General features: G+C 39.3%; 1 protein-coding gene across 5 annotated transcripts in view; it reads left to right on the top strand.

The window, feature by feature from the left end:
• The window catches only part of LOC134227019 (guanosine-3',5'-bis(diphosphate) 3'-pyrophosphohydrolase MESH1), a 78,508-nt gene that overhangs the window by 23,725 nt on the left and 27,221 nt on the right, over positions 1-27,562 (top strand). For 2 of the 5 annotated variants that reach the window (XM_062708225.1, XM_062708215.1), the window contains exon 1: positions 25,914-26,072. The exons of 2 other annotated variants lie outside the window; for them this stretch is intronic. Coding sequence is in view for 1 of the 3 variants with exons in the window: in XM_062708208.1 (XP_062564192.1) it covers positions 26,148-26,201 (54 nt within the window). In the remaining 2 variants the exon portion in view is untranslated. Of the gene's footprint in view, positions 1-25,909; positions 26,073-26,130; positions 26,202-27,562 lie in introns of those variants that run through there. One more of the 5 variants, XM_062708208.1, reaches the window with a different exon arrangement.

The following is a 27,562-nucleotide window of genomic DNA, read 5'->3' as shown; positions in this document are numbered from 1 at the left end:
AAAGTGCTGCGTACAATACTCGGAGGGGAACTAGAAAATAATGTGTGGCGCAGACGCCACATGCTCATGAGCTGTATCAAGTATACACAGATTTTTTTTAAATCTTTATTAAGGTGTTTTTTTAATCTGTATACAAAGAAGAAAATATTGTGAATCATATAAAATACGACAGACTTCTGTGGGCTGGTCACTTAATGTGATTTTCGGAAGAAAGAATAGCAAAAACAATATTCAATAGTGAACCAGATAGGGGCCGACGACTTCGTGGAAGGCTTCGAACACGCTGGATGCACGCGGTGAAATTGGACCTGGGGACCCTGAACGTTTGGGGAAGCTGGAGGAACATCGCCCAAAACCGACGATTATGGAGCTCTACAATACGCCAGACATATGTGTATTGACGCTGTAGCCAACTAGGTATCCATGTGAAGGATCACAAACAGCGTAGGTTTCTTAGACGTGCGGTAAGATGCGTGGCTACAAAGCAAGACCATGCTGAAGGTGGGTGGGATCTATTTCTGGTCTGGTCTGTCCAATTTGATTCATTAAACGCTAGGAATATTGATATATGGTCCGCTGGGAGCATGTACCATACCAAATCCTGAAAGCCTAAACTCCAGGGAAATCTTGATTTGGCTATAACATGGGGCTTCGGATTGAAAGAATCCAAAGATCAATGGATTAAGTAAAAAACAAGTAATATGAACAATAATTCTTTTTTCGTCCTACCAATAAGTGATGGTGTTTTCAGCGGCGCAGTCGAAATTTTTCAAATGTGTAAGAAGGGTTTAAACGGAAATTTTCTTTTCACAAATTAAGGGAGGGATATCAACCCCCAAACCCAAAGTATTACAACGTCGCGCTTAAAATTCACCGGCGGCGTGATAGAAAAAAAATGCAGCGGCGGCGCTTAAAAATCATCGGCGGCCACGGCGCACAGCTCTAGTGTACACAAGAATGCTAGAGTATTAAGCATTATCTGATTAAGCATTTTAATCTGATTAAGCATTTCGATTCGATTTTAAGTTCATCACTACTAGCAATAAAATGTATTCAGTCGAGATCGAAGAGTCTTTCGTTTTTGTTTTTTTGTAACTCCTTAAAAAATACAATTGAAATGTGTTAATTCAATTTCATAACTTGTTTAAGTTTGGCAACAGATGATTGTCTCATAGCTCTCATGTGTCGTTTAAATGGGAGTTATTCATTAGCTTTCCTGCATTTTCAAAAATGATTAACATACAACGCGCTGTTTAGTGTGGAAGAATATCACTCCTTATTGTGTCATTCAATGTTAGCAAATATCTTCATAATCGAGATATTATAGACAATGAATAGTGTTATTGAGTTTACAAAAGATCAACTCCACCCTCAATTACGGTAGCCGGTCTTGGTTCGAATCGTACCGAAGGGATAGGCGATTCAAGTGAATGTAACAAATCGTTTGAACGCAAAATGAACATGTACATAATATTCGACCTACTAGATTTGCACTGAAATTGAACGTTTTTAATTGTGGTCAAGCCAATTCAATATTCAATTGAGTCATTCAAATTCAACTAACGTGCCTAATCTTAACCGACCGTAACTTGAGTACTCCTTTATGAACAAATGAATCAACAACAAATCGCCACCGGCGACGACGACGACAATTATTAGATGACGGACGAGCGAGATATATTCTGCCTTCATACCTACTACCTATTATGGAACATGTGATTTCCCATTATCGAGATAGTGTCAGCCTGTAACCGGGCTACTGCGCTAATGAAGCACCGGGAGTGTGACACTATATTCCAAGGTTACTTTGACGACATTCAAGTAACCTTTTTGAACGCAGGGCATTCTCGATTCACGCGCAGTAATTTATCCGATTGTGAGTTTTCTTCAATTTTTCCTCACTAACACACATCTCCGAGTAACGTTTTCGTTTTTATCTGCCGGCGAATCTCTTCGAGTGAACCGTGGAAATTTCCATCCAAGTGAAGTGGGATAAATTACCTCTGCCATTCTTGATGGATTCGATGGAAAACTTTACACTTTGACTTCCTATACAGTCACACACTAAACTCTATGTAGAAGGAACTTGGCGGATATCACAGTCCAGTCACACACCGGCGGGGATTTCAGTTGACTTTCTTTCTTCACTAGACCACGCAACGACCGAATGATATATGCGCTCACCTCAAACTGTGCGATATTACTGAAAGCGAATTCACAGAAACCCCTCTCAATAAACAGCGAAACACGGTTGAACGAGGCACATCCGTCGCTGGGCTGGCTAGTTGGTTGGTTGGTTGGTATCCATCCATACATTCATCGCGGCGTACCAGCCGGCGCGCGGCGTCGTCGCCTGGCATCAGATTATCGCGGATTGGGTGCAGTGTGAGGCGGTTGGGCGAAAACGCCGGCAAGCGACGACTGCGTGCCAGACAGATGACCAAATGAGTGTCACACTGCATGCACGGGTGAGAAAATGAACCCCTTGCAATGCACTCATTCTCTTTCCAACAACCATCACTATCAGTTTGAGACTTGGTACTTGTGAATGATAATAATGGAATAATTATTATTGTTTTTTAGCATTCTAAGTAGCTGTAACTAGACGGCAAACGTGTAAGTCGACGAAGCAATTACTATATTTACAACGTGATAATTGAATCATATGATCACGTAACAGATGATGAGAAAATACAGGAAACATCCGTTAAACTACTTCACACTAGTAAATGTGAGATTTCACAAATGATTAAATATTTTAGAAAAATATATGAATCTTTTGACCCACCATCCGTACTTGGTATTGACGTTACTTTTTGATGATTGTCATATAGTTTATACATATTATATCAATATGCAAGATGCAATGTTTGTTTAATTTTGTTTAATGTACCAATCATGATATTAATCTTGCTTCTGGTTACAGAGGCTCATATGATGTTTTATAATCACAGGTTGTTCTGTGTGTTCAAAATTTAAACAATTATTTCGTAATCATGTATATTTTTGCAACATTTGTTTTGACTTTGTGCAATGAGTTTTAATACTAGATAGGAGTGTTTCGAGCACTAGTTTTACCAGATTTTTATTTAATTAATTTTCTCTAAACTTCATAACCCAAATTAACGATGGATGTATTGAGTTTCTATCGTCTCTGACTGTTTGAATAAATAAATAAATAAATAAATTAATCGATATCTTTTCTGGGTTTTCATACAGCTGCGACACACAATTCAGAAAACGTGACTGATTGGGTGGATCACTGAACAGAACTGACACGACGGCCTCCCGGTGAGAAAGAAGGTTTGTGCAGGTCCGATAAGCCGCCTGTAAAACTAACCATTACTCACGACAAGCGATATAATACACCTCGAGATAATCGGTAAAGACCTAGGTGACAAACAAACGAATTTTCATCCAAAGAGTAATTTTGGAACGCTATACCATACTTTTGAGGTTAGGATTTTCATCTAATAGGCAAGATTTTCGTTTATCTTCCAAGACTAATTCTAGAGAAAGATTGATGGGTGAAAGAAGATCCTCAACATAAACATCGAAAAAAGATTCTCCCCTGGCCCGAGAAACGCTTGCTTTGGTCTCATTGAAGCGAAAAGTTGGAACCCTGGTTTTAATACATGATACCAGATCGTTCCGAGAGAGCAGAGCCTTGGCCGAGCAAAAAGTGTTTTTCCTATGCTTGTCATCTGATTTTTTTTCATATACAGTCAAACCTCCATGAGTCGATATTGAAGGGACCATCGACTCATGGAAATATCGACATGTGGAATAGGAAATCTTTGGAAATCTGTTTGAAGGGACCATCACAGTAACCCAGAAAATATTTTTAATATGGGATAATTTGCTTCCATGAGTCGATATCGAGTCATAGAACATCGACTCATGGAGGTTTGACTGTATTTCCAATTTTCAGGATTCAGTTTATGAAGTCCGGATTTGAAGATTCAAGTTATTGAGGTGTTCAATACCTAGTGCAGATCTTTCCCATAGATCAGCGGTTCTCACATTTTTCTTGAACCCCTTCGAACTTTTGCAATAATTGAGGTACCCCCATTATTTTTTTGCTGTGAATGGAAATAAGCGTAACTCATAAGATATATGAAAATGGACCTGAAAACTATTTCCAAAAACTTTCCTGAAATTTTCATTTTCCGTGAAACTTCCCAATTCAAATTAAGTTCATACATCGTGCTTAGTACAGAACTTTTCAACTATTGAAGGCTTCCGAGCGTATTGTAAGTAGGATTCCGCACCTCTTGAAAATAAACTTCCAAGCCTTTTGAAAGAAGGACTCTAAGTCCTTTCGAGGGAGACTTCCGAGCCTGTTGAAAGTAGGCTTCCGAGCCCCTTGATAGGCCTTCCGAGCATTTTTATGGAAGGGATTCCGAGCCACCTAAAAGAAAGCTTCTGAGTATCTTGGAAGGACTCTTCTGAGCCTGTTGAAAATTCGCTTCCAAGCATCTTAAAAGATAATTCTAAGCCTTATTAAAGTAGCCTTTAGAGCCTCTTTATTTTGTTTTAAGAGCTATTGAAAATGAGGCTTCAGAGTATCTTGAAGCCTCTTGAAAGAAGAATTTCAAGCTAGAGGTGTGCGCCGCCGCCGACATTTTTACATCGCCGCTGATCTATAGTTTTTCACGCCGATTATAATTTGGAAGTCCACAAAATTTTCTGTGGAAAAACCGAAGATTCAAAGGAATATTCTCACATCACGTTGAAACTTCAGAGAATTTTCCGTTAAAATTTCGGAAAGCTCTTCTTAAAAACTGAGATGAAGAAATGGTCCGTTTGGTAGAAAGCCATTTGTCCAAAGGACAAGGGTGAAAGTTATTTGGTCGAATATGTCACTTGACTGTACAAACCATTTGGTCAAAGCTCATTTTGCTGTTATCAGGGTGACCACTTAACTTCCATTTTAAAATTCCCGCATATTTCCGACTTTTTCCTGATATTTTTAAAAATTCTGATATAATTTTGAAGATTTCGAATAAAATGTCTATTCCAATTCCAAAAAATCGTGAATAATCATATTTTCTTGTAAAAATGCTTTTAGTTGGCATTTTCTGTAATAAATTTATTAAGTTTTATTGTCTCAGTCAATTCCTTGGGTAATTTATGGTAAATTTTAAAACTCTCTAACTATTTTGAAAATTGATAGTTCTAGACCAACATTTGAAAAAGTGTAACAGTGTATTTTTTTTCCAGTGCTTTCACTATGTATGCAGACGAGGAACCGGGGAGAATATTTTTACCGTTGTGCCCTTTTCAAATATTGGTCTAGAATTAACTTAAATAAAACTAACACTATGTATAAGAATCAAGAAATGTATTGTTAAACTTGATTTCGGCCTGTAACGCTTCACGGCAAATGAGCCTTCCAAAAAAACGAAAGATTAAAAAAAAAAGTTAACCTTAAATAGATTGAAGAATCCGTTGAGAGAATAAACATGTTTGTGTCTGCCAATACTTTGGCATTTATCCTCTCCAACAACTTCAATTTTTTTAGAGATGAGCCAGCCTAGGGCTGCAAATATTTTTTTTCTCTTTTTTATAGGGCGTTGCACGGGATGCTTTGTCTCTTTCTTGCTACAAAGAAATTTGAAAACAACAAGGCCAATAAACGTCAAAACTTATGACGAACGAAAAGAGAAAGAGATTTTCTCGTGCAGTGCCCTATAGAGATTTGCAGCCTTAGGCAGGCTCATCTCTTAAACTGGTTCAAATCACTTTTATAATAATAATAATAACCTTCATGTTCTTCACTGCTTGTTACCTACATCACTATTTTTTCCATAATTTCCTTGAGACTTATTTTTAATTGACCAGTGATGAATTATTTGTTGATTATTTCTTTTATTGCTACACATTCTGATCTTATTATGACATCATACTTCATTATTTATGCCAATCCTTCTTTCATCTTTATGCTGGCTTACGATCAAACACTGTTCATTAATCTAAAGCTCAGCGTGAATTGTTGAGATGTGGGCTTATTGGATATTCTCAGTTGTCGACAAGCCTCCATAAAATACTTGAGTTGCTCTCAAGAGAAATCAACAAAGCATCTTTAGGAAACCACTAGCTGCAACGAAATGCTAATTAGCTTTTTCTCGAACTCTCAGAGATATCCTTGGTCTTAGAAACCTGCCGAAGCGTAAGTGGCATGTTGCTTTCCATCAGAGCTCTGGAGTCGAATTCTGGTTACAATATCATTTTTCATTATACATTTGATAAAGCCGAATAATTCTCAAATAGTTTCAAACGTTACGTGGAAAAACAATAACATTTAAAATTGTAAGCAATGTTTTTTTTTCATTTTACGGTACAATAATTATCATGGTTTAATGAAAAGAACATGGTGACTTTTTTTCCCGATTTTGAATAATTTCAAGAAATTCCCTGACTTTTTCCCGCATTTCCCGTGTGGACTTTCAATTTCCGCATATTTTCCGCATTTTCCCGATTACGCGACTCACTGGCCACCCTGTGTTATGGTAAAAAAATCAAGGGATTTTAGGATGGTCATTTTGCCGTAGAAGTTGTTTAGCTGAATAGGTCATTGTTCGGGCACGAACGTTACACTCGTAGCTGCTGCTGGATCGAAGCAGAGCAGTGAGTGCTGCTTTCATTTGTGTAATTTTTTGTTCTCCGTTCTCGCCAAGTGGTCGCGTTATATGCGTAGCGTTTGGCGCTGTTTAGTCCTATCAGAATTCAAATTTGAATGTTGTGCACACGTCCCTAATAAATGTTTATATAACATCCGTACTTTTAGAGTCGCCTATAAAGGCGACTCTCAATGTCATGTAAAGTACAGTGTTCATAGTAACCTCCGAGTAGGCACGCTGCCTCTCGGAGGCAAAAATCAACCGTCAAGTCAAGCAGTAGTTTCTTATTTGTTGCCCGGAGAATCACCACTAAAAATCAACACAACGTAGGGTCGTCCCACCCTGGACAGAAACAGTCATTTAACCGAAAAATTCGTTTGCCGAATGGATGTTTGGTAGAAAGGACATTTTCGAACCAAATGGCGCTTCCTACCAAAATACCATTTTTTTTCCAAATGGCATTTTCAATCAAATGATCTATTCGGTCAAACGACATTTTCGGCCAAACAACCATTTCAGTCGAACGACCATTTTGGCCAAACGGTATTTTCAGCCAAATGACCTGTTATGGCAAACAATTCTTTCGGCCAAACTACCTGCTTAGCCGAATGTCCCTTTCGGCAGTACATAACTTTTGGCTAAACCTTTTCCTACATAATAACCGTTTCAGGCAAACGTTCGTTCGAAAAACGTTCAGCTAAATGAAAATCGGCTAGATGACTTACGGCTAAACGTGTGTTATTCGGCCAAGTAGGAATAAATGGCATTCCGCCGAATGACTTTCGGCCTAATGACGGAAAGGGCCATTTGGTCGGAGGCCGCAAGGCCAAAAGTTGTTCCGAATTCATCATTTGGCTGAAACCCATCTGACTAAAAATGTCTTTTAGCCGAAATGGACATACGGCCGGAAATGTCGTTCGGCTTAACTGGTCATTTGGTCAAAAAATGCTGTTTACCGAAATGTTTTGACTGATAAAGCCGAAATGGTCGATTGAAAGAAAAGCCATTTGACTGAAAATGTCATTTGGCCGAATCGACATTTTCGATCATATTACCCGTTCGGGCATATGGCATATGATTCGGCCAAACGACCTGTTAGGACAAACGCTTTGATTTACAATGTTCAGAAAAAATCCGATGTGAATATGTACGTTATGTGGAAGAATTTGATTTGAAAAATGTATTGGAAGTAACCACTTTCCTTCGATGGGACTCGAACCCTTGACCCTTAGTACGCTAGACTGGTGCTTTTAACCAACAAAGCGACGAAAGACCTCCGCCGGCCTTTGCAACCTTTGCAATTTGCATACATTGCTCTCATTATATTCGTTCGTTTAAACTTCAATATGTCACACTCGATATCACATGTTCCCGAAACATCAATTTGTTCGAGAATCCGATAATGAAAGAATACGGACTGATTTTACGGCGACGACTCTTAGCGCGAAACAACGGACACGAATATGAACATAGAACCTTTTAACCCTAGCCCAGCAGGGTAAATTGGCACAACTTTTCACGCCGCATGAAGCTTGAGATCCTGGGACTGAGTGAAGTCGGTTGGCCAAACTTTGGAGAACACAGAACGCCGTCGGGACAAGTTCTGCTATTACGAGGTAAACACGCTTCCCGCCATCGCGGAATTGGCTTCCTACTAAGCGCTCAGGCACACTCTGCGCTTATGAAGTGGGAACCTATAAATGAAAGGATAATCGTTGCCAGATTTAGAACATGGGTCCGAAACCTTAATATAATCCAATGTTATGCGCCAACCGATGCTGCCGATCTGCAAGATAAAGAGAACTTCTACAGCCAACTCAATGCCGTCGTAGATAGAATTCCGAAGGTTGATATCAAGATCTGTATGGGCGACTGCAATGCGACGATCGGATCCGACAACTCGAACCATGAGCGCATTATGGGACGCCATGGTCTCGGAGAAATGAGCGAAAACGGAGAGCTGTTCGCAGAATTTTGTGGTAATAACGACATGGTGATCGAGGGATCGCTCTTCCCTCATCGACCGGTTCACAAGGTCACGTGGGTCTCCCGTGACGACTTTACATAAAATCAAATCGACCACATCTGCATCAGCCGAAAATGGAAACGGAGCATTCTTGTTCTACGGAATAAACGTAGTGCCAATATCGCGTCTGATCATCACCTCCTCATCGGCGAAACACGCCTGCACATTGCGCGCATTCATCGGCATGAGGAAAGAGTTGGACGACGGTTCAAAACACGCCGACTGGAAGATGCCACGGTGAAACGATCCCTCGTTGATGATCTGGAGACGCGTGCTGCAGATATTCCGGAAGGTAGCAGCGTGGAAGACCAATGGACCGCCATCAAGAAGGCCTTCATCGCCACCAGCGAGAATAATCTGGGCGAACTTCGCACCCAGAGAAAACAAGGAGAGAGAGCCGCAGCAACCGAGGGCATTCGCCTCCTCTATGATATCTCACGACGCTTGAGCGGGGTGAAGATGAATGCAACGATGCCTGTGAAAGGCGCGAATTGTCAGTTATTGACCGACCCAACTGACCAGCTGATACGCTGGTTCGAGCATTTCGAACAACTTTTTCAAGTGCCAGCCAGGCCACCACCATCTCGGCATGATCTGCCTAGGATCCGACGTATAACACGCGTCAATACCGAAGCTCTATCACTGCTAGAGATTCAAACAGCCATCCAAAGCATGAAATCTAATAAAGCCCCAGGGGTCGATCGCATATCAGCCGAGATGCTCAAAGCTAATCCTATGACATCCGCTCAACTACTGCATCGTTTATTTCGTAATATCTGGGACAACGCAACATACCTGGTCGACTGGATACAAGGTAGAAATAGGCGCACGGATCAAGAAAGCAAGGGCTGCCTTTGCGAGTTTAAGAAATATCTGGAAAAACAGGCAGATAAGTGAACGGACCAAAATACGAATTTTCAACTCTAACGTGAAATCTGTGCTGTTATACGCTAGCGAAACATGGTGTGTATCAGTGGAGAACACTCAACGGCTGCAGGTGTTCATCAACAGATGCCTGCTGTAGATAAATCGGGCCTGGTGGCCTCACAACGGGATCTCAAACAACGAGCTTCATCGTCGTTGTCACCAGAGGCCGATAGCAACAGAAATTCAGGATCGGAAGTGAAGCTGGGTCGGTCGCACTCTACGTAGGGGCAAAAACGAAATCTGTAAACAAGCATTAGACTGGAACCTAGCGAGACATCGCAGCAGAGACAGATCCAGAGGCTCATGGCAGCGAAGCCTCGATAAAGAAATAAAAGAAGTCGACCGAAATCTAACCTGACAATATGTTTAAGCGATAGCTGGACATCGCTCAGGATGGAGATAATTTTATTTCTTTCATATTTTACAAGGTTTCAACCTTCTCGAGGAAAATAAATATAAACCATTTTTTATGTACGCTCCACATGTTTTTCACAGATAACTGAATTTTGTAAATGAATCAAGATTTTCGGAAATGTGTCCTAAATTTTCGAGTTTTTGAAGCTTCTCCACTGGATTTTGGAAATCTGCAGCTGGCCGCTCGCATTCCGGACAATCGGAACAATGGTAGAGCGCAGACGATTTCAAGAATTAGATCATACGATAGAGTTGCTGAAGCCTTACAGAGATTCAGTCCAGGAAAACTGAACTCTTAGAAAGTGAGGAAAGACCTATTGTTCAAATATGGTGAGTCTGTTCCATGAGGGTTAAAGTAAGGTGATGGTCTTTTGTGTCACTATTGAACACTGGTTTTGAGGGGGTAATACGAAGGGCAGGAATAGACACGATTGGTATGATTTTCACGAAGTCCATATTGATATTGTGGTACGTTACTTTGAGAAGATGGTGGAAGCCTGCATTTACATACAGACTGAAGAGAAAAGCTAAACAGATCAGACTATAGCCATCAACATGTTCAAGACGAAGTGTATTTTAGGAAGAGGCTCAAAAGAGGACAACGTAAGTCACCCACCACGAGATTGCATCGGTGGTGATGAAATCGAAGTGGTTGAAGTATTCGTGTAATTGGGCTTACTGATGACCACTGATTTTTTATGAGTGATTTGTAATGCTTCCTACCCTGAAAGCACACATGTTGTAAACAAGTTTCTATTGGTCATATAGATGCAACCAAACTCAGGCATATATGAGTCACTGCAACAACATTGGTCTAAGTTATTACTGCTAAAGGGTATTTTTTATCACAATGATTTGTTTTCCTGATTACCGCGGTGCTAGACTTAGTTGCTAGAGCCAATTTATAATTGCAGCCTATTATCGCATACATTGGTTGCAGCTTGAACTTTGCCGGAATGCTAAAAGTCTTATTATTTTTTTCACCGTGCAATGAAGGTTCGCTCTCGAATCAATGTCCATGGAGATCCAAGAGCTGATTTCTGCCCATACACATAGGAAGTCAAGCACAATGGTACTCTATACCCAAATTCGAAAGATCCCTGGGTAGACTGGCTGTACCGTACTCCAACCAGCAAAGGCTATCAGGAGGTTATCGGTAAGAGATGCGCTGCAACATGCAGTAAATCAAATACGGAAGTGTTTGCAAACATCTTTTTCAGCCCCCATGGTGTTTATACTACTACATACTTGGCAAGATGATGAATGAATGGCTCACGCAGGAAAAGATAATCTTTTGCAATTCGTTGCAAAACAAATCTCCTACCATAAACGTTCCGCAGAAACCTCGATTATCAGAATCATTAACCATCTGCGTGGTATTTTGAGATATAGATGTTGTTCACACATCCCTGCAACGTGATTGTTGATATGTATATATGTAGGTATGTGAAGCAATTGATAGCTATTTTGTGATTATGCCACTAAAGATAATGGTGCTTCGACAATTACGGTCAACAAGTACGAACGGCCTACATTTGATTCAGATCAGAACCATTCCAAAATCACGTGTTTATATTGCTTCGGTTTATCATTTCCTTCTGCTGTGAACTCCGGTGTGGTCTATTCTGTATAGATAATCAATGGTAGCCTTACGTCAACTACCTCCGCTCTCCTTACAAAGCGATTTTGACGATCGCATATTTGTAACATTTGCATTTTTGACGATTTTGAGATAAGCTCATGAATCATTTCCAAATTGCTAGTTCTTCCAGCTGTTCAGGTGAAATAAGAAAGTTTGTTCCAAAAAACTCGAAAAACTACCAAGTTGTTTTGTAACATTAAGCAAAGTGACCGCATAACCGTAACACTGGAAAACTTTATTGCCGGTACGTCATGCGCTGTGTACATAAATGTTCGAAAATAGATGGCATTTAAATACCAAGTAATGGAAATGTTTCTACCGAAGATTCCAACTGAATAAAGTGTTTGTGCATTTTTTGTGATTTTTTAGAAAATCAATAAGATTTGCATACTGATGCATATTACAAACTTCATCGTTCCATTTCTCCCATGCCTACTTTTGTCGATTGTTACAAATATGCGATCATAGGCAGTATACTAATTTTACAGGTTTTTTATAAGTACCTACTTTATTAACTTGATTTTTTATTTTATAATAAGTTCATAATGTAATTTTACAGGACGGTTTGTGTGTTTGGACCTTCCCACAGACAACTATGGGAAATGTCAAAAAAATGTCATGGGATTGCTATTACTAATTTGCTAATATTTTTTTTCAAAAGTCATTTACAATTCGTATTTTTTTATTAATGCTTAAAGGATCCTTGAACTTTGTCAAACCGATCATTGTTCGAAATACAAAGTGTAAGGCGTGAGAACGATTTAAAAAAAAATGTCACGGAATTTCATGACATTAATGTCATTTGACGCTAATTCGACTCTCACGCTACCAATTTTAGATTTAGAGTCATTATTAGAAAAAAGTTCTTTTAAAGGACTACACAATTGTAAATAACTTGTAAGACAAGTCGATAACAAATTAGTCACAAGCATGCATTGAAAGCGTGAGTGAAGCGGACGAGCATTGATCTAATTCAATCATAGCATCCTACGCCAGTGAGTGAACAGCCTTGCTCAGATGGATACCAAACAACGATTACGAGCGATCGTTACTGCGTAAACAACGAGCAACAGAGTTCGCCAAGCCAAACTTTGTATGGGATCCATGGAAGCTACGACTTGAGCTTTTGCGTTACGCTTGCTCTACCTACTAGAATAAAACTAAAACATCAGAACACATTAGGTGTTCTGCTTTATTCACTCTGCTTTCAAGTTGCTAGGATGGAGGAGAGAAATTATGAAAGCCACCCATGACGGCTTTGACAGGTTTTGTTCTATTATTGTCAGGGGGGGGGGGGTTTTGTTGACCAAATTTTATGAAATTCGGCTACAATTTTCTTTGATATGCAAAGAATGTTTAGGCCAAGATTGAGCATAATTGGTTATAGAAAACCTTCCTGACAATAATAGAACAAAACCTGTCAAAGCCGACATTTCCCATAGTTAATTTTCCAGGAAATCATTTGGGAACTCCTTCGGATACTCCCACAAAAGTTCATTCGGAAATTCTTCCTGAAAATGCAGCATGTTCTTGGAATTTTCGGCAGAATAGCTTAAGAAATTTCTGTAGGAATTCCAAAACCATCTCCCGAGGAATTCTTGAAGAAATATTCGGGGGAACTTATAAAGAGATTTCTGAAGGAATTCTTGATGTTATTTCCGGGGAAAATCTAGATGGAATTTTTGGGAAAATTCGAGGAGAAATTTCTGGAAGAAAAAGGAAAAGAGTTTCTAGAAGAATTTCTGGGGTTATTGTTTTAAGATGTTGCTGTGAATTCCTGGAAAAAAATCCTGAAGGGGTTTTCGATGATTTTTTGTAGAAATTTTGGGGGAAGTACAGGCAGAAATTTTAAGAATTCCGGCATAAGGGATTTCAGGGGAAATTTTCGGAACCAATTCCGAAAGAGTTTTCACGAAATTTCCGGAATAATATCTAAAGAAATACCAGATGAATTTGCAGACGAGTTTCTCAAAGAATTTCCGGGATAATTCCCAAAGAAAATAGTCCCTGAACAATTTTCCGAGATCTCTTGGGGGAAATTTCGGAAGAATGCCCGGAGCGTGAGTAGCAGGTGGCTATCGAGGGCTTCTTCGTGAGTATCTGAAGAAATTTAAAGGGAATTTCTGGAAAGCCCTCGAAGTAGTTAATGATTTATTTATCATCAGACTAAGGCCGGAGTGGCCTGTGCTGCACATAAAAGACTTCTCCATTCAGCTCGGTTCATGGCTGCACTTCGCCAACCACGCAGTCTGCGTAGGGTCCGCAAGTCGTCCTCCACCTGATCGATCCACCTTGCCCGCTGTGCACCTCGCCTTCTTGTTCCCGTCGGATCGTTGTCGAGAACCATTTTCACCGGATTACTGTCCGACATTCTGGCTACGTGCCCGGCCCACCGCAGTCTTCCGATTTTCGCGGTGTGAACGATGGATGGTTCTCCCAACAGCTGATGCAACTCGTGGTTCATTCGCCTCCTCCACGTACCGTCCGCCATCTGCAACCCACCATAGATGGTACGCAACACTTTCCTTTCGAAAACTCCCAGTGCGCGTTGGTCCTCCACGAGCATCGTCCAGGTCTCGTGTCCGTAGAGAACTACCGGTCTTATAAGCGTTTTGTAGATAGTCAGTTTGGTACGGCGGCGAACTTTATTCGATCGAAGCGTCTTGCGGAGTCCAAAGTACGTACGATTTCCAGCCACTATGCGTCTCCGAATTTCTCTGCTGGTATCGTTATCGGCGGTCACCAGTGAGCCCAAGTACACGAATACACCACCTCGATTTCGTCACCACCGATAGAAACTCGTGGTGGGTGGCTCACATTGACCTCTCTTGAGCCTCTTCCTATCATGTACTTCGTCTTCGACGTGTTGATGACTAGTCCAATCCGTTTAGCTTCGCTTTTAAGTCTGATGTAGGCTTCCTCCATCCTCTCAAAGTTACGTGCCATGATATCAATGTCGTCGGCGAAACCAAATAACTGGACGGACTTCGTGAAAATCGTACCACTCGTGTCAATCCCTGCCCTTCGTATTACTCCCTCCAAAGCGATGTTGAATAGCAGACACGAAAGACCATCACCTTGCCGTAACCCTCTGCGCGTTTCGAAGGGACTCGAGAATGCCCCTGAAACTCGAACTACGCACATCACCCGATCCATCGTCGCCTTGATCAACCGTATCAGTTTATCCGGAAATCCGTTATCGGGCATTAGCTGCCATAGCTGGTCCCGATCGATTGTATCAAATGCGGCTTTGAAGTCGATAAATAGATGATGTGTGGGCACGTTGTATTCGCGGCATTTCTGCAATACCTGACGTATGGCGAACACCTGGTCTGTGGTAGAGCGTTCACCCATAAATCCCGCCTGGTACTGCCCCACGAACTCTCTTGAAATTGGTGTTAGTCGACGGTATACAAATCGGGAGAGTACCTTGTAGGCGGCATTTAGCAATGTGATTGCGCGGTAGTTACTGCAATCCAGCTTATCCCCCTTTTTGAAGATGGGACACACGACACCTTCCATCCACTCCTGCGGCAGAACCTCATCCTAAATGAGTAGTTAATGAAGAGATCTTGATGAAATTTTTGGAGTTCTTCACCCAAGTAACCAAAACTTCCTTTAAGAGTACGTTTTTGGCTTAAGCAGCTCAGTGAAGCTGATTAAGCGAAAAACGTACTCTTAAAGAAGCTTTTGGATACTTGGGCAGTGAATTGCTGAAGAAATTACCAAGGAAATATGGAATTAACAGAGAAATACTTGGCAATAATTTAGGACGTATGTTTGGAGGATTTTTTGAAAGAAATCACGGAGAAATTTCTGGAGTAACTCCTTTGAGTCCTAATCGAATTTTTGGAGGAACTTCCGGTGGAATTTCTGGAGGAACTACCGGAGAAATACCTGGAGGAACTTGCAGAGAAATTTCTGGAGGAACTTGCGGAAAAATTCCTGGAGGAGCAAGCGTAGGAATTCGTGGAGGAATTCCTGGAGAAACTTTCAGGAATTCAAAAACTTTTCGTATCCTGCGGGCCAGTCTAGTGCACATATGCTAATTGAACCAGGTTGGGTACATATCGAAGTCATTGAAAAAGGCTTGGTTGATTCGATAGATACTTTGGATGGAACTTGAGAACGTTTTGGAGTACCATGAACATCTCGTATTCATAAAATTGGGATTACATGATGCGCTTATTGAACCGGGTTGGGTATATGCCGACCATGAAAATATTGCAAAAGCCTATGTTGATCTGGTAGACAACTTAGGTTGAACTGGAAAACGTTTTGGAGAGTTTTGAATATCTCGTATTCCTGAAAATAGATCACTGTCTCAACTATCAGGATTGCTTAGCATGATTGAGAGTTTAAAATTATCGAACAATGTGGTATAGGATCCAAACATTTTAGATTCTTCTGCATGGTTTTTCCTAAGGTTTCAGATATCTGGGTCGCCAAGGTATAACCAAACTTGGCCTACGATATTTTTTTCTGTAAAGCCGACATGCTGGTAAACATTTTTCCTGGAAAAAGTGGGGACCTAGCTTTCTTCTGTGATGTTTTACAACCAATCTTAAAGGCTGGGCATATATGACTCATATTTCCCCAAAGGGTTAAATCAGATGTAAAAATATTACGCAGCATATGAAGGACCCCTTGCATGTGTCATGATTAAAACATATTTAAATTTTAATTGAAATCGCGCAGAAAAATAAACAAAAAAAAAGTACTATTGAGATAAATTGTACGTACAATCGAGGGTACGTACTATCGTGGTATCCCTGTACTAACAAAAATGTCAACATTCTTTCACAATTTAAAGATGTTTAGGACTTAAGTTGTTGACTCAACTGTCCCCAGCTTAATCCTTCATTAGCACATAAAAAAATTGGCGAAAATTAAAAAAAAAATTGTTTCCAGTGGTCTACAGTAGCCGTTCGATAACTGCAACATGTTTACTTTTCAGTTAACGAATGCCGTTCTATAACTGCAATACATTCTAAACGTCAAACGGTTGTCAATCGACGTCAGGTGCAATAAAAGTGCATATAAATGTGTAACGCAATGCAGCTGTCATTGAGTTTGACATTAGTTTAAAGTTTAGCGGTCCGATAATTGCAAAATTATTGCAACTATCAAATTGCAGCTAAAAAGCATTGCAGTTAAATGACAGTTGAATGAAGGCTATAATTTCACTCCAAAAGCCAAATTTTGAGAGGAGGCTCGGAGACCCATAGTGTTATATACAATAGAGGTAATAAACTATAGAGGAAGATTGTCGCTGTCGTCACTGGCGAAACATCTTTTGCTGGCAAGGATAGGGCACTAAATGTCAACGAAGGAAAAATCAGTACGTTTTGACAGATAGGTACCCAACATGTTTGGGGACGATAACAAAGGGAACCGCAGCGACAATCTTACTCTATAGTGTATTACCTCTTTTTTATATACCAATCGACTCAGCTCGAAAAACTGAGCTAATGTCCGTCTGTGTGTGTATGTGTGTAGCCCCGGGATTTTTTTTTTGTTAAACACGTTTCATATAGAAGGACTTGACCGATTCGAGTGCAACTACAGTCAAATTTCACTCGTTGGGCTACGATTTAGTTGGGCGCCCGTTAGTTGGGCTGTAGCCCACTTAAAACGAAGGTGGACGTCAAATTATGACATCAACGGCAGTTGGCAGCTCTGAATTTCTATTGTATTCGCTGATTTGACAGATGAAATCTCAGCCCAACTAACCAAAGTCTTTCACTAGATGGGCTACGAGTTTTTATAACTTTGGAATGTCGCCGTTATCCCGTGCATAATCAGCGCTAGCGTCATCAAAAAATGTCACTGTGCGCTAGTGTCGTCATGCACGCAAGCGCATACCAGCGCCATCGTGTTGTCAAAATGAGATTGTGAGTTGCAATGTTGACGTCGATGGCGTTGAGGTTCGGTGTGTTTGTTTACACATGTTTTGCAAGAAATTTTGTTCGAGCCTCCATGTTTGTTCTCTGTGACTGTAATTTCATTCGACGGAGAAACTTTCCTAGTTGGACACTATTGTTTTGTTTGCTAATAACTCATGCGGTTTGAATAATATTTTATTATTATTTAAACAAATACGCACACTTTAAATCATTATTCAATTTAGCTGTGACGCAATCCATTACTCTCATAGTTGAGTAATTCTAATGCAGCGTGATATAATCACATCAAAGCTTTTAACCGTCAAAATGTAGGCAATTTACGTTGCATTTACCATACTAATTCGAATTCAACACAACATTCAACACATTGAATCGAAAGGCATAATCACCACTGGGGGATAAATTTGTTTTTTTTTTATAGATTTGACGAATTTGATGAAGGGTTGGCTCGAAAAAAAAGTTTATTGTAAAGTAATTTTCGATGGTTTTCTTAGCTCTAACAGGAGATATATCTCTTATCTTTCTTTGTTGTTTAAACTGGTCGACATTTTTTGGACAATATGCATTTTTCAGAGTTGGCCAAATTGGGCACTAAGATGGCCAAAACCGGTACACTTACCCTAGTTATTATAAAAAGGGGGTTAAGTCTCCCCAGATTCTATTTAAGATTACATACACTGTTGAATTTCATTACAGGAGGGTGTAAAATGAAAATTTCAAAATTGGGGACCGTCACGAAATCAAGTAAGATTTGTAACATTAATAGGTCCTTTATCTTTCAATGGATTTTAAAAATTCACATATCAATCGATTCGCAAACTATCAGCTCCACCAATTTGCCAGTATTATTGAAACTTTTGCGTATCAACGCTATTGAAACTATTGAATCAACTATTGAAAATTTTAGTTCTTTCATGCATAATGCATCTCCTATGCAGCGCGTTCCAATTCCAGTCGAGACAATTTCCAATCCGAAAATTGCCTTCTCTTCTATATAGAGCGGAATTGATGATTCAGTGTACTATTACTTTATTTGTTTTACGTAATTTACGTCGAGCGGTTGTGTCTTGTATACAACCCCATTTTTTTGTCTTTATTAAGGAGACTTTAAGCCCTAGGCTGGCTCGTCTCCGAGGCTATCGCACATCAGAAAAGTTAAATTATATTCTTCTCAGAAAGCTTAAGGGCCGTTCGGCCGAAAGTCATTCAACAGAAAGCTATTTGGCCGAACAAACCAGTAGCCCAAAACCAATCTGGCTGAAAGTAGTTTGTACAAAAGAGACATACGACCAAAGATGTCGTTCAGCCGAATAGGTCATCTGGCCGAAAATGCCGTTTGGCCGAAATGGTCGTTTGATAGAAAGGGCCGAATGGGTCATACGGACGAAAATATCGTTTCTCTGAACAGGTCATTTCACCGAAAAAGTCATGTGGTCGAAAATGCTGTAGAAAAGCGATAAGTAATGAGAAGTTAGAAATGAGAATAGGAGAGTGAGAAATAAGAAATGAAAGTGAGACTTCATTTCTTATTGAATGCGACTCGATATGGTGAGCACTTGTATCATCTTGATTGATGGATTGCAATTTAATTGTAGATGGCATTGCAGAGATAAACAAATCTACGGTCATTAGATGGGTAACTGGGAAAAGGGCTTAAACATTTTTACAAAATAATAAGATGAGCGTCATAATTTGATTATTACAGATATGTAACATCCGCCTAAAGCGTCAAATTATTTGTGACCGTGGTCCAAAGCTTTTACTATACGCAGACACAATAGATCTTGATCCTGTAGCTGACAAAGGAATAAAACGCTCATCAAGATGATACTACAATGTTGATGGGGAAATAGAAAACATTCATTTACAATGTTCTGTATAACCAGAAATCACGTATGTGTAGGCACTACTTGAAACCCTATTTTTATTTGTTACCATTTCATCATATTTCCGAAAACGTTTTCTCGGAAATGGCCATATATCTGCGTAATTCTGACGGATTCTTGATCTACAACCAGCATTGGCCAGAAAATGAGTTCTAGTTTCTGGTGAAAGCATAAAACATGATGAAAGTAGACGTCACATAAAATGACAAATAAAAAAAATGCATTTTTAAGCAGGGTGTCGACTACCTGGAAAACCCTGGAAAGTTAGGGAAAGTCAGAGAAATTCAATGTGGACCTGGAATGTCAAGGAATGTCTGACATTTTAATTCAGGTCAGGGAAAAAATGACAAAACTCAATGATTTTTTTTTTTTTCTCAAATTGAGGCTATAAACTAAACTAAAAACACTTATGACAATGAAACTCAGAACCTTTTAATCTCTTGAAAAAGAATTGACATAGTGTTTTACCTGGTCATCAGACTACATAGGCGATAAACAATACTCCGAGTCACCTACAGTCGACAACTATCTCCACTATCAAGCTATAAAGCTTATTTTGTGTGACCGTTGGTAGTGTCTAGACTAAAAGTCTACTCCGGGCCTATTTTATGTTTATCATGATAATCGAGTTTGTTTCTATTAATCTCTAACCAATAACAGAGGTTCCAAAGCCACGTTGCTCAAATGGTCACTGTTCTGGGGTGGTTCAAATTAGTATGGAAGAAACGTTTATCGATTTGTTTGAAGGACAGCCCTCTTATTCGGTTTTATTTGATACCCTTATGCTGTGGACAAAATGTCAGCCAAAACGGTCAACGTTTGGGCGGTACTAAACTCGCATTGCAGAAACATCTAAAAACAGTGATTTGGCCTTAGACGACCCAATTTAAGAAGAAGTACTAATAGTACTATGAATGGCACTCATTCAGATCTTGAAGAATTTATTACAGAATGTTACGCTGAAAAATGCGAAAATCAAAAATGCGGCCCATCAAAAAATTTGAAAAAGTGTTTTTTCAGTCACCTTACTGTTGAGGCTTCATCAAAATAGTTTTTTTTATAAAAAGTCTCCTTTAATATTTTAGACTATTTAGTTTATTTATCGTTCAAACTTTTGAAAATTGTCTAGCGAAAGCAGCAACTGAATCACATGGCTGAAATGGACCAAGGTTCAGAACCGATCAACAAACCATCATCAAAAATGTTCAACCTACAACCAACAACTTGAATTAGATATTATAAAGAAAACGCCGAATACTATCTTTGTGGACTTATGACGGCACTCTACAGCATCAGCATCATCTCCAAACAAGATACTGTAGGTAATATTTAAAAAACATTTCGTGAACTTCCATTTGATGGTGGGCTTATAGTGTCATTGGTCGACCCTCACGTATTTAGATGGCCAAATTATTAGTCATGTAGGGATCTACCTCATATACGGAAGTGGCGATGGTCTCAATTAAACGTTACTCGATACTCCATAACCAATGGTTATTAACCATACACGGACGCAAGAGGAGGATAATGTTGTATGACAATGTTTCAATTTTACATTCGCTGCTTTTGATGTTTTTTTTTGATGATTTTAACAAGAAATATTCTGGTTGATTTTTGAGAATTTTGTCCAGAAATTAGTCCAGGAATAATGCTTTAGGTCTTTACGATAATTTGTACATAAAAAAATCCCAAAGGATTTCCAAAAACTCACTCTATAGTTTTATGCTGGAGCTCCTTGGTGGATGTTCAGTAGATTTGGTCAAAAGATCCGCTCCAAAAACTTGATAGATTGTATGGTTTTGACTCAAATTAGAATTGCAATGTCTTCGTGGAGGGATTCATACAAAAATATGCCAAGGAATCTTCAAACATGTTTACACGTGTTCTTCAAAAATCTCCATTAGATGTTCCTTATGAAGTTTCTTTATTGTTGTAGTTGTCTGACATCTAGTTGATAGTAGTCAAACTTTCTATAATACTATGTTCGCACTAGGGCCTTGTAACATGTTTATTCGGCTATCTTGATGAGCTTTCTTTTGTCGATAATTTGTTATTCAGGCTGTAGTGCGAACATAGTATTATAAAGCAATGCTGGAATTCTAAGACCATTGATGCCACTTATTGACAAACACGACTTATTTTTTTATATTTTCCATGGGGTCATTGTTTCTTTTAAATAAAAAATTAAAAGACCTGAGTGTATTCAGACCAAAATAATGAAAGTATTGCAGTAGTTAGAATGTTTTCCTGGGCTTACTGTAAGTGTCTCATGAATTTATGTGAGCTTGTAGGGATTGATTATCTGGAAGATTGCAAGCAGTCCGTGACTATTTTCAGCTGTCCATACACTCCACAGAGAGAGAGAACAAGAGTTCTTACTCCATAAGCAAGTAGTTCGTGACTATTTTTAGATGTCCATAATCTCAACAGAGAGTGAAAAAAAAAATCTTATTCCATAAGTTTATTTGAGATCCAATGGAGGATTTTCGATGTCCATAAAAATGCCAAATCCGTAAGATTTTTTTAACGGGATCAGAACGATTTCTAGAGGCTCCCACAATTGTTTGGAAAGAGTTCAAAAGTCGTGTAAAAAAAGGGCTAGGTGGTCATATGGCTACCGCTTCTGCCGTGGGTTTAATCTCAGGCCGGTTCCATTCCTCCTACTTTGTGTCTTTCCATATATTTTTGCAATCGCTAGAACTGGAAATGGGCCTTCGCGCCGTTTCCATCGTCTATCCCTATACCTACATCTTGATTACTTCTAGCAGGTAACTGTTAGCATTCGAAATGAGTAAAAAAGCTCGTTTCGGCATCCAATTAGAATATACCACCCTTTCATTACTATCACATTAGCTGGCAACCCGTTAACCAAGACGAACCTCTGCCACAGAACCTAACCCCCAGATTCCAATAAAATTCCGCAGGAACTCGTGGCGAGTGCAGAGGAGTTCTCGGTTTGCAATAGGCGAGTGATTGCATAATCAATTTCTTCCCATCCCCGATAGACCGTGAGGACATGGCCAGTGCCGTTATCGACCATTAAGAATATTAGAACTCTCGGACTGTGTACATTTAGGTTGGAGAGCAAATCCCATGCTTCCATCCATTGGTTCCTTGTGCAATTGCGATTGCTCTGGTCAATCACGGAGTAGCAACTAGGAAATGCACGGTCATCCTGCTTATGGTCATGCTAAGTTTAAAAGTCGTGTCAGAAGATACAAGATTTCACACAAATTTCCAGGAAGATAATAAATGTCTATTGCGACTTCAGGAAGTCAGTAAGAATTCCGAATGGTGGATGAAGGCACCAGATAGTTTATAACAATAATTGGAGCCAATTTTGGAATGCTGTGAATTATGATCCCCTATCAGAAGATCTGCGCATTTACTCGAATCTTTGTGAACGACTAGAGTTACATACGATCTCAGAGAGTCTTAGCTTCCCGTGGACCACTCTTAGATTTAGAATGAGGACATAAAACTAAAAGAGTTTCTACGTTCAGTAGTTGCAGTTTTATTAAAATCGTACTATTTTAGGCACAGTTATGCTGATTTGAATTTCGACAAAATTTTGCCTATCTCGAGATTTTTCTTGTCGATCTAAAAAAAATCATTTGAGATGGGATTTCACATAACACCATAAGAGAACTTTGAATTCGATTATTTTGGTAGCTTTGGCACTTTTTCTTTCAAAAACTTGGGAAAAAATGCAAAAAATCAGCTTCTTATTTTGCCATTTTTCCAGATTAAGCACGCATATCAGATAATAGAATCGATGCATTATATTCTTCTTTCGAGATAAGATTCCTCAATATTGTAATCTGAGTCGAAAAATGAAACAGTTCTCTTGTTATGTATAAATTACTACACATGCAGTGTTGTGCAGCATTACTTCAATAGGTGGCGTTATCTTTCCAGATACCTTAGTGGCCCAATAAAAAAATCTTTTTCAATCATTGTACACCAATACCAGTTACTGTCAATGAAGATGTATAGAAGGTACAATTCAATGTCAAATTTGTGAAAAAAAATCCATTCCTGAATTTTATGCATGCTGGAATTCTTGGCCAAATGATATCTCCTCGCTGACCGACAATCAGAATCTGTGACTGATAAAAGTAGGTTAATATGAAATGACCTGAAAAACTGAACTGCGGATGGGGTTGGAGACCGCGTGAATGTGTGTCACAGATCGACGTCACATTGACCGACAACCGCCTTCGCCTTTTCAGTGGCATAACGCCTCGCGAATTTGAAGGTCGCCAAAGGTCACCCGTTAGTACTGGAGATTTAGAAAAGTTATCTAAAATTTTACGGTAACTATCTGAATTAAGATGACAAATTTGCAACGACTTAGGTATTGAACTCATTGTTAATGACTTGAAAAAAGAGCATTCCCTTTTGTTCCAGCAGTGCAACTTCACCTCTATGCTAGGTGTGATAACCCACCAAGGGCACTTTCTAACGTAGAACCACTTTGCAATAAACCTATAAATAACTATGTTGGAAACACTTACGAGTCAATTAGAGGTTGCGATTACAGAATGTTAACAGACGACCCTTGTTTGTCGTAGGCTTCCAGAGGAGATGCACTCGCGTTGCTCAAATACACTTGGCGAACCGTACCGAGGGAACGTTACACGACTGAGGCAGGGATCCAATCTACGGTTGACTTTCTCGGCGTGTACACACGGCTCCAGCGACTTAAAGCAAACTGAACCGCGTGAGAGTGTTGCGGAATGGAGTGGAGTCTCTTTTTTTAATATTCTGGTGTGAGATACTTTTTTGCCTGCCTGTATTGATACCCGCATAGAGGCATTATGCTATACAGCGATTGTAAACAGTCTATACATTGTATGTTATCATTGCACGTGGTCGTGTTGTCCATGCCGCAAAGGATTGGAACGTAGTAGTGGGTGAATTGATCCCCTTACAAGGAGCGATAGGTATTTTGCTTATCGCTTTACCATGGAAATATTGAATGCATATTTCCATGAGACTTAAAGACGATTTTTTACTATACCGTCTTTCAAATTTGTAGAAAAACCCGTTTGTTTTAATAGAACTAGTGCATTTAATAATTTCAATTAACTCTGTACATCATACACATACTATTTCCAAAGGAAAGTGGAATTTTTACAGCCTAGCTAAGAGCATACAATCACCAATAGGATGTATGATGCATGGTAGAAGATACTGATCTTTGTTGGAAAAGACTCTCCTATGTAAGCTTCCTAATACATGTAAAACAGATGATGAAGTTTATACCAACAGAGTTAAAGCGATAAGAGTTAAAGCACAACAAATATAAAGATAGTATTATTCTAATACGTAGCTTTGTCTGTGATGTAACAATTGACATTATTTTTATTCACAATAAAATAAGAGAAGAAAAGCGTTTTAGAAACACTAATTACGTGAGCACTTATGGGGGGAAGGGGTTCCGGCCATTTTCTTAAACTCCATATAAATAAAAATTGATTTGTATGGGAAAAATCTTTGAAAAAAAAAACAGAAAAATTGTTTATGTAATTAGTGTACAGCCCCTTAAAACGGTTTTTAAACAAAACAAAAAACACTGTTTTTTCTTCTTTCTATTTTTTTTTCTTGTGGAAAGATCAATAGTTATAGGCAAAACACAAATCATACGTGATACGTGATTTCTCAAACAAACGATAAATTTTCAATATATTTTTGAACATGCACGGAGAAGCGTCACGGAGGCAAGACAAACAAATTAAATTATTAACTATTATTACAGATAACGCTGAATTTTACATCTAATACATATGTCGCATACATCATCTATAACAACACATTTCAAAAAGTGACATTGAATGGAACTAACCAAATCTATACTACCGGAGATATCAACACTTTTCTGCTAAAACAGTAGAAAACCACCACCACAAATAAATCCAAAAAGGATGACTCAAAAACTTTCTAACATTCTAACAGAAAGCCGGCCTATTATCCAATTTCCCTCTCATTGGCTGTTATTAGTTTATCTGCCTTCTCGTAGATATTCCACTCGCGCGAGCCAGCAGATATTCCACATTCGAGTCACCGACGACGGGTGACCTTCGCGCAAGGGTAAACGCAATTGTCGTCATCCTTCATGAAATTCAACCAAAGCATGCTTCGATTCACATACACGGTACATTCCCCCCCAGCAGTAATGTGACATCGCTACTGTCAGCTGATGGCCATATTGTTTACCAATGAAAGCGAAAGTTTGATTCGCTTTTCCTCGTATTTCGGGGGATCGTTCCGTTCGGGATGTAGTCGCAGGAAAACTTGGTTGGGAGATGGATGGGTGGGATTCTCGTGTTGGTGAAAGGAAAAGTTGTTTCCGGCTGTATGTGTGACCCGCAGTGGTATTGGGTGCTGGTGACGTTATCATTTTGCAGTCTAATGAAGCTATGAACCACTTTACCTGTAGGTTTGTGTCTCTGGAAACGTACCAGAACGCAGCCAGTCGGCGTTTTGACAAATACGGGGGAGTGCGAATGTTTTTGTTGTTATTGATTCAATGAAGTGTTTTAAATCCTTTTCTTGAGTTCCTCAGGATTCCTGAAATGCGGTATTACTCTATATTCTTTGTTCAAATCTGAATTTTAATCTAAAAGCTAACATTTAATACCAAAGGTAAGTTATTTATTCCTATATACAGGATTCTGTTTTTACACGTTTTACATTTTCTCAGTTTTGCGCTTACCTTAAATGTTTTCTTTGAATTATCCAACATTTTGGGAACATGTTGCACAGTTTTTGGTGGTAAGTTAAAGTCACGCGTCCAAGCGTCCAATACGACTGAAAAAAGTTATGTAAAAACAAAATTCTGTGTATACAGTTTCTTTTCTTACCCGAAATTTGGTTTTAATATGAAAATCTTACTTTCATAGAGTAGCCTTGAGTAAAATGCACCCCGAATGCAAAGTAAGCCTGTGTTGATGCAGTCAACCCTCGATGGGCCGATATTCAATGGATCATCGATTTATGAAAGTACATATCGAGATGTAGAAAAGGATGTCCTCGCGCGGGACAGCTCAATGATTGATTTTTTTGTTCTTTATTAATGTGATTTTTTATTGTAAATAAGTTCACCACCTGGGACCCTCCTTAGCCGTGCGGTAAGACGCGTGGCTACAAAGCGAGACCATGCTGAGGGTGGCTGGGTTCGATTCCCGGTGCCGGTCTAGGCAATTTTCGGATTGGAAATGGTCTCGACTTCCCTGGGCATAAAAGTATCATCGTGTTAGCCTCATGATATACGAATGCAAAAATGGTAACTTGGCTTAGAAACCTCGCAGTTAATAACTGTGGAAGTGCTTAATAAACACTAAGCTGCGAGGCGGCTCTGTCCCAGTGTCCCAGACCTGAGCTCGATTATTGAGATTTGTGAATGATTTTAATAACACTGGTTGTAATCATCCATGAGTAGATTTGACAAGTTATTTTTGATGAATTACTGATGGGTTAAGATTATCGTAATAGGAAAAGGCACCCAGAAATCCTACTCCCACCCAGTTTTCGCCCAGCAATTTAAAAATCTTTATTTTTCGAAAACTAGTTGTTAAGGTTCAAGTTTAATTTTTTATTGCTTCATTGTTTAATAACAGAATGGAAAAACATGAACTTCAATTGTTTCAAAAACTTGTTTTTGAGAAATAAAGATTTCAAAATAGGTGGGCGAAAACTGGAGGAGGGGTATTTCTGGGTGAGTTACCCTATTTGATATCTGACCACAGATAAAAATATGTTGTGATTTTAAATGTATTTTCATGCACATATTTGGAGCATGCAAATAAACGTAACATTCAATCGATTTCACTGTTCTTTAAAATCGAAATAAATTTGTAAATTTGTAAAATTGCATAAATTTTGCTTGTAAAATTCAATCAAATGTTTGATATTCATTATTATTATTTCATTATGGATCCTGTACACCTCCGGTGGTGCAAAGGGCCGACTTGAAAGATCTCCATCCTGAGCGATGCCCGGCTATCGCTTTAACCTGTTGCCAGGTTAGATTTCGGTCGACTTCTTTTATTTCTTTATTGAGGCTTCTCCGCCATGAGCCTCTGGGTCTGCCTCTGCTGCGATGTCCCGCTGGGTTCCAGTCTAATGCTTGCTTA

Source organism: Armigeres subalbatus, chromosome 1 (assembly GCF_024139115.2).
Source record: "Armigeres subalbatus isolate Guangzhou_Male chromosome 1, GZ_Asu_2, whole genome shotgun sequence".
Classification (NCBI taxonomy): Eukaryota; Metazoa; Arthropoda; class Insecta; order Diptera; family Culicidae; genus Armigeres; species Armigeres subalbatus.
Note: the sequence above shows the minus strand (reverse complement) of the source record. Positions and strands in the feature narration are given on the sequence as shown.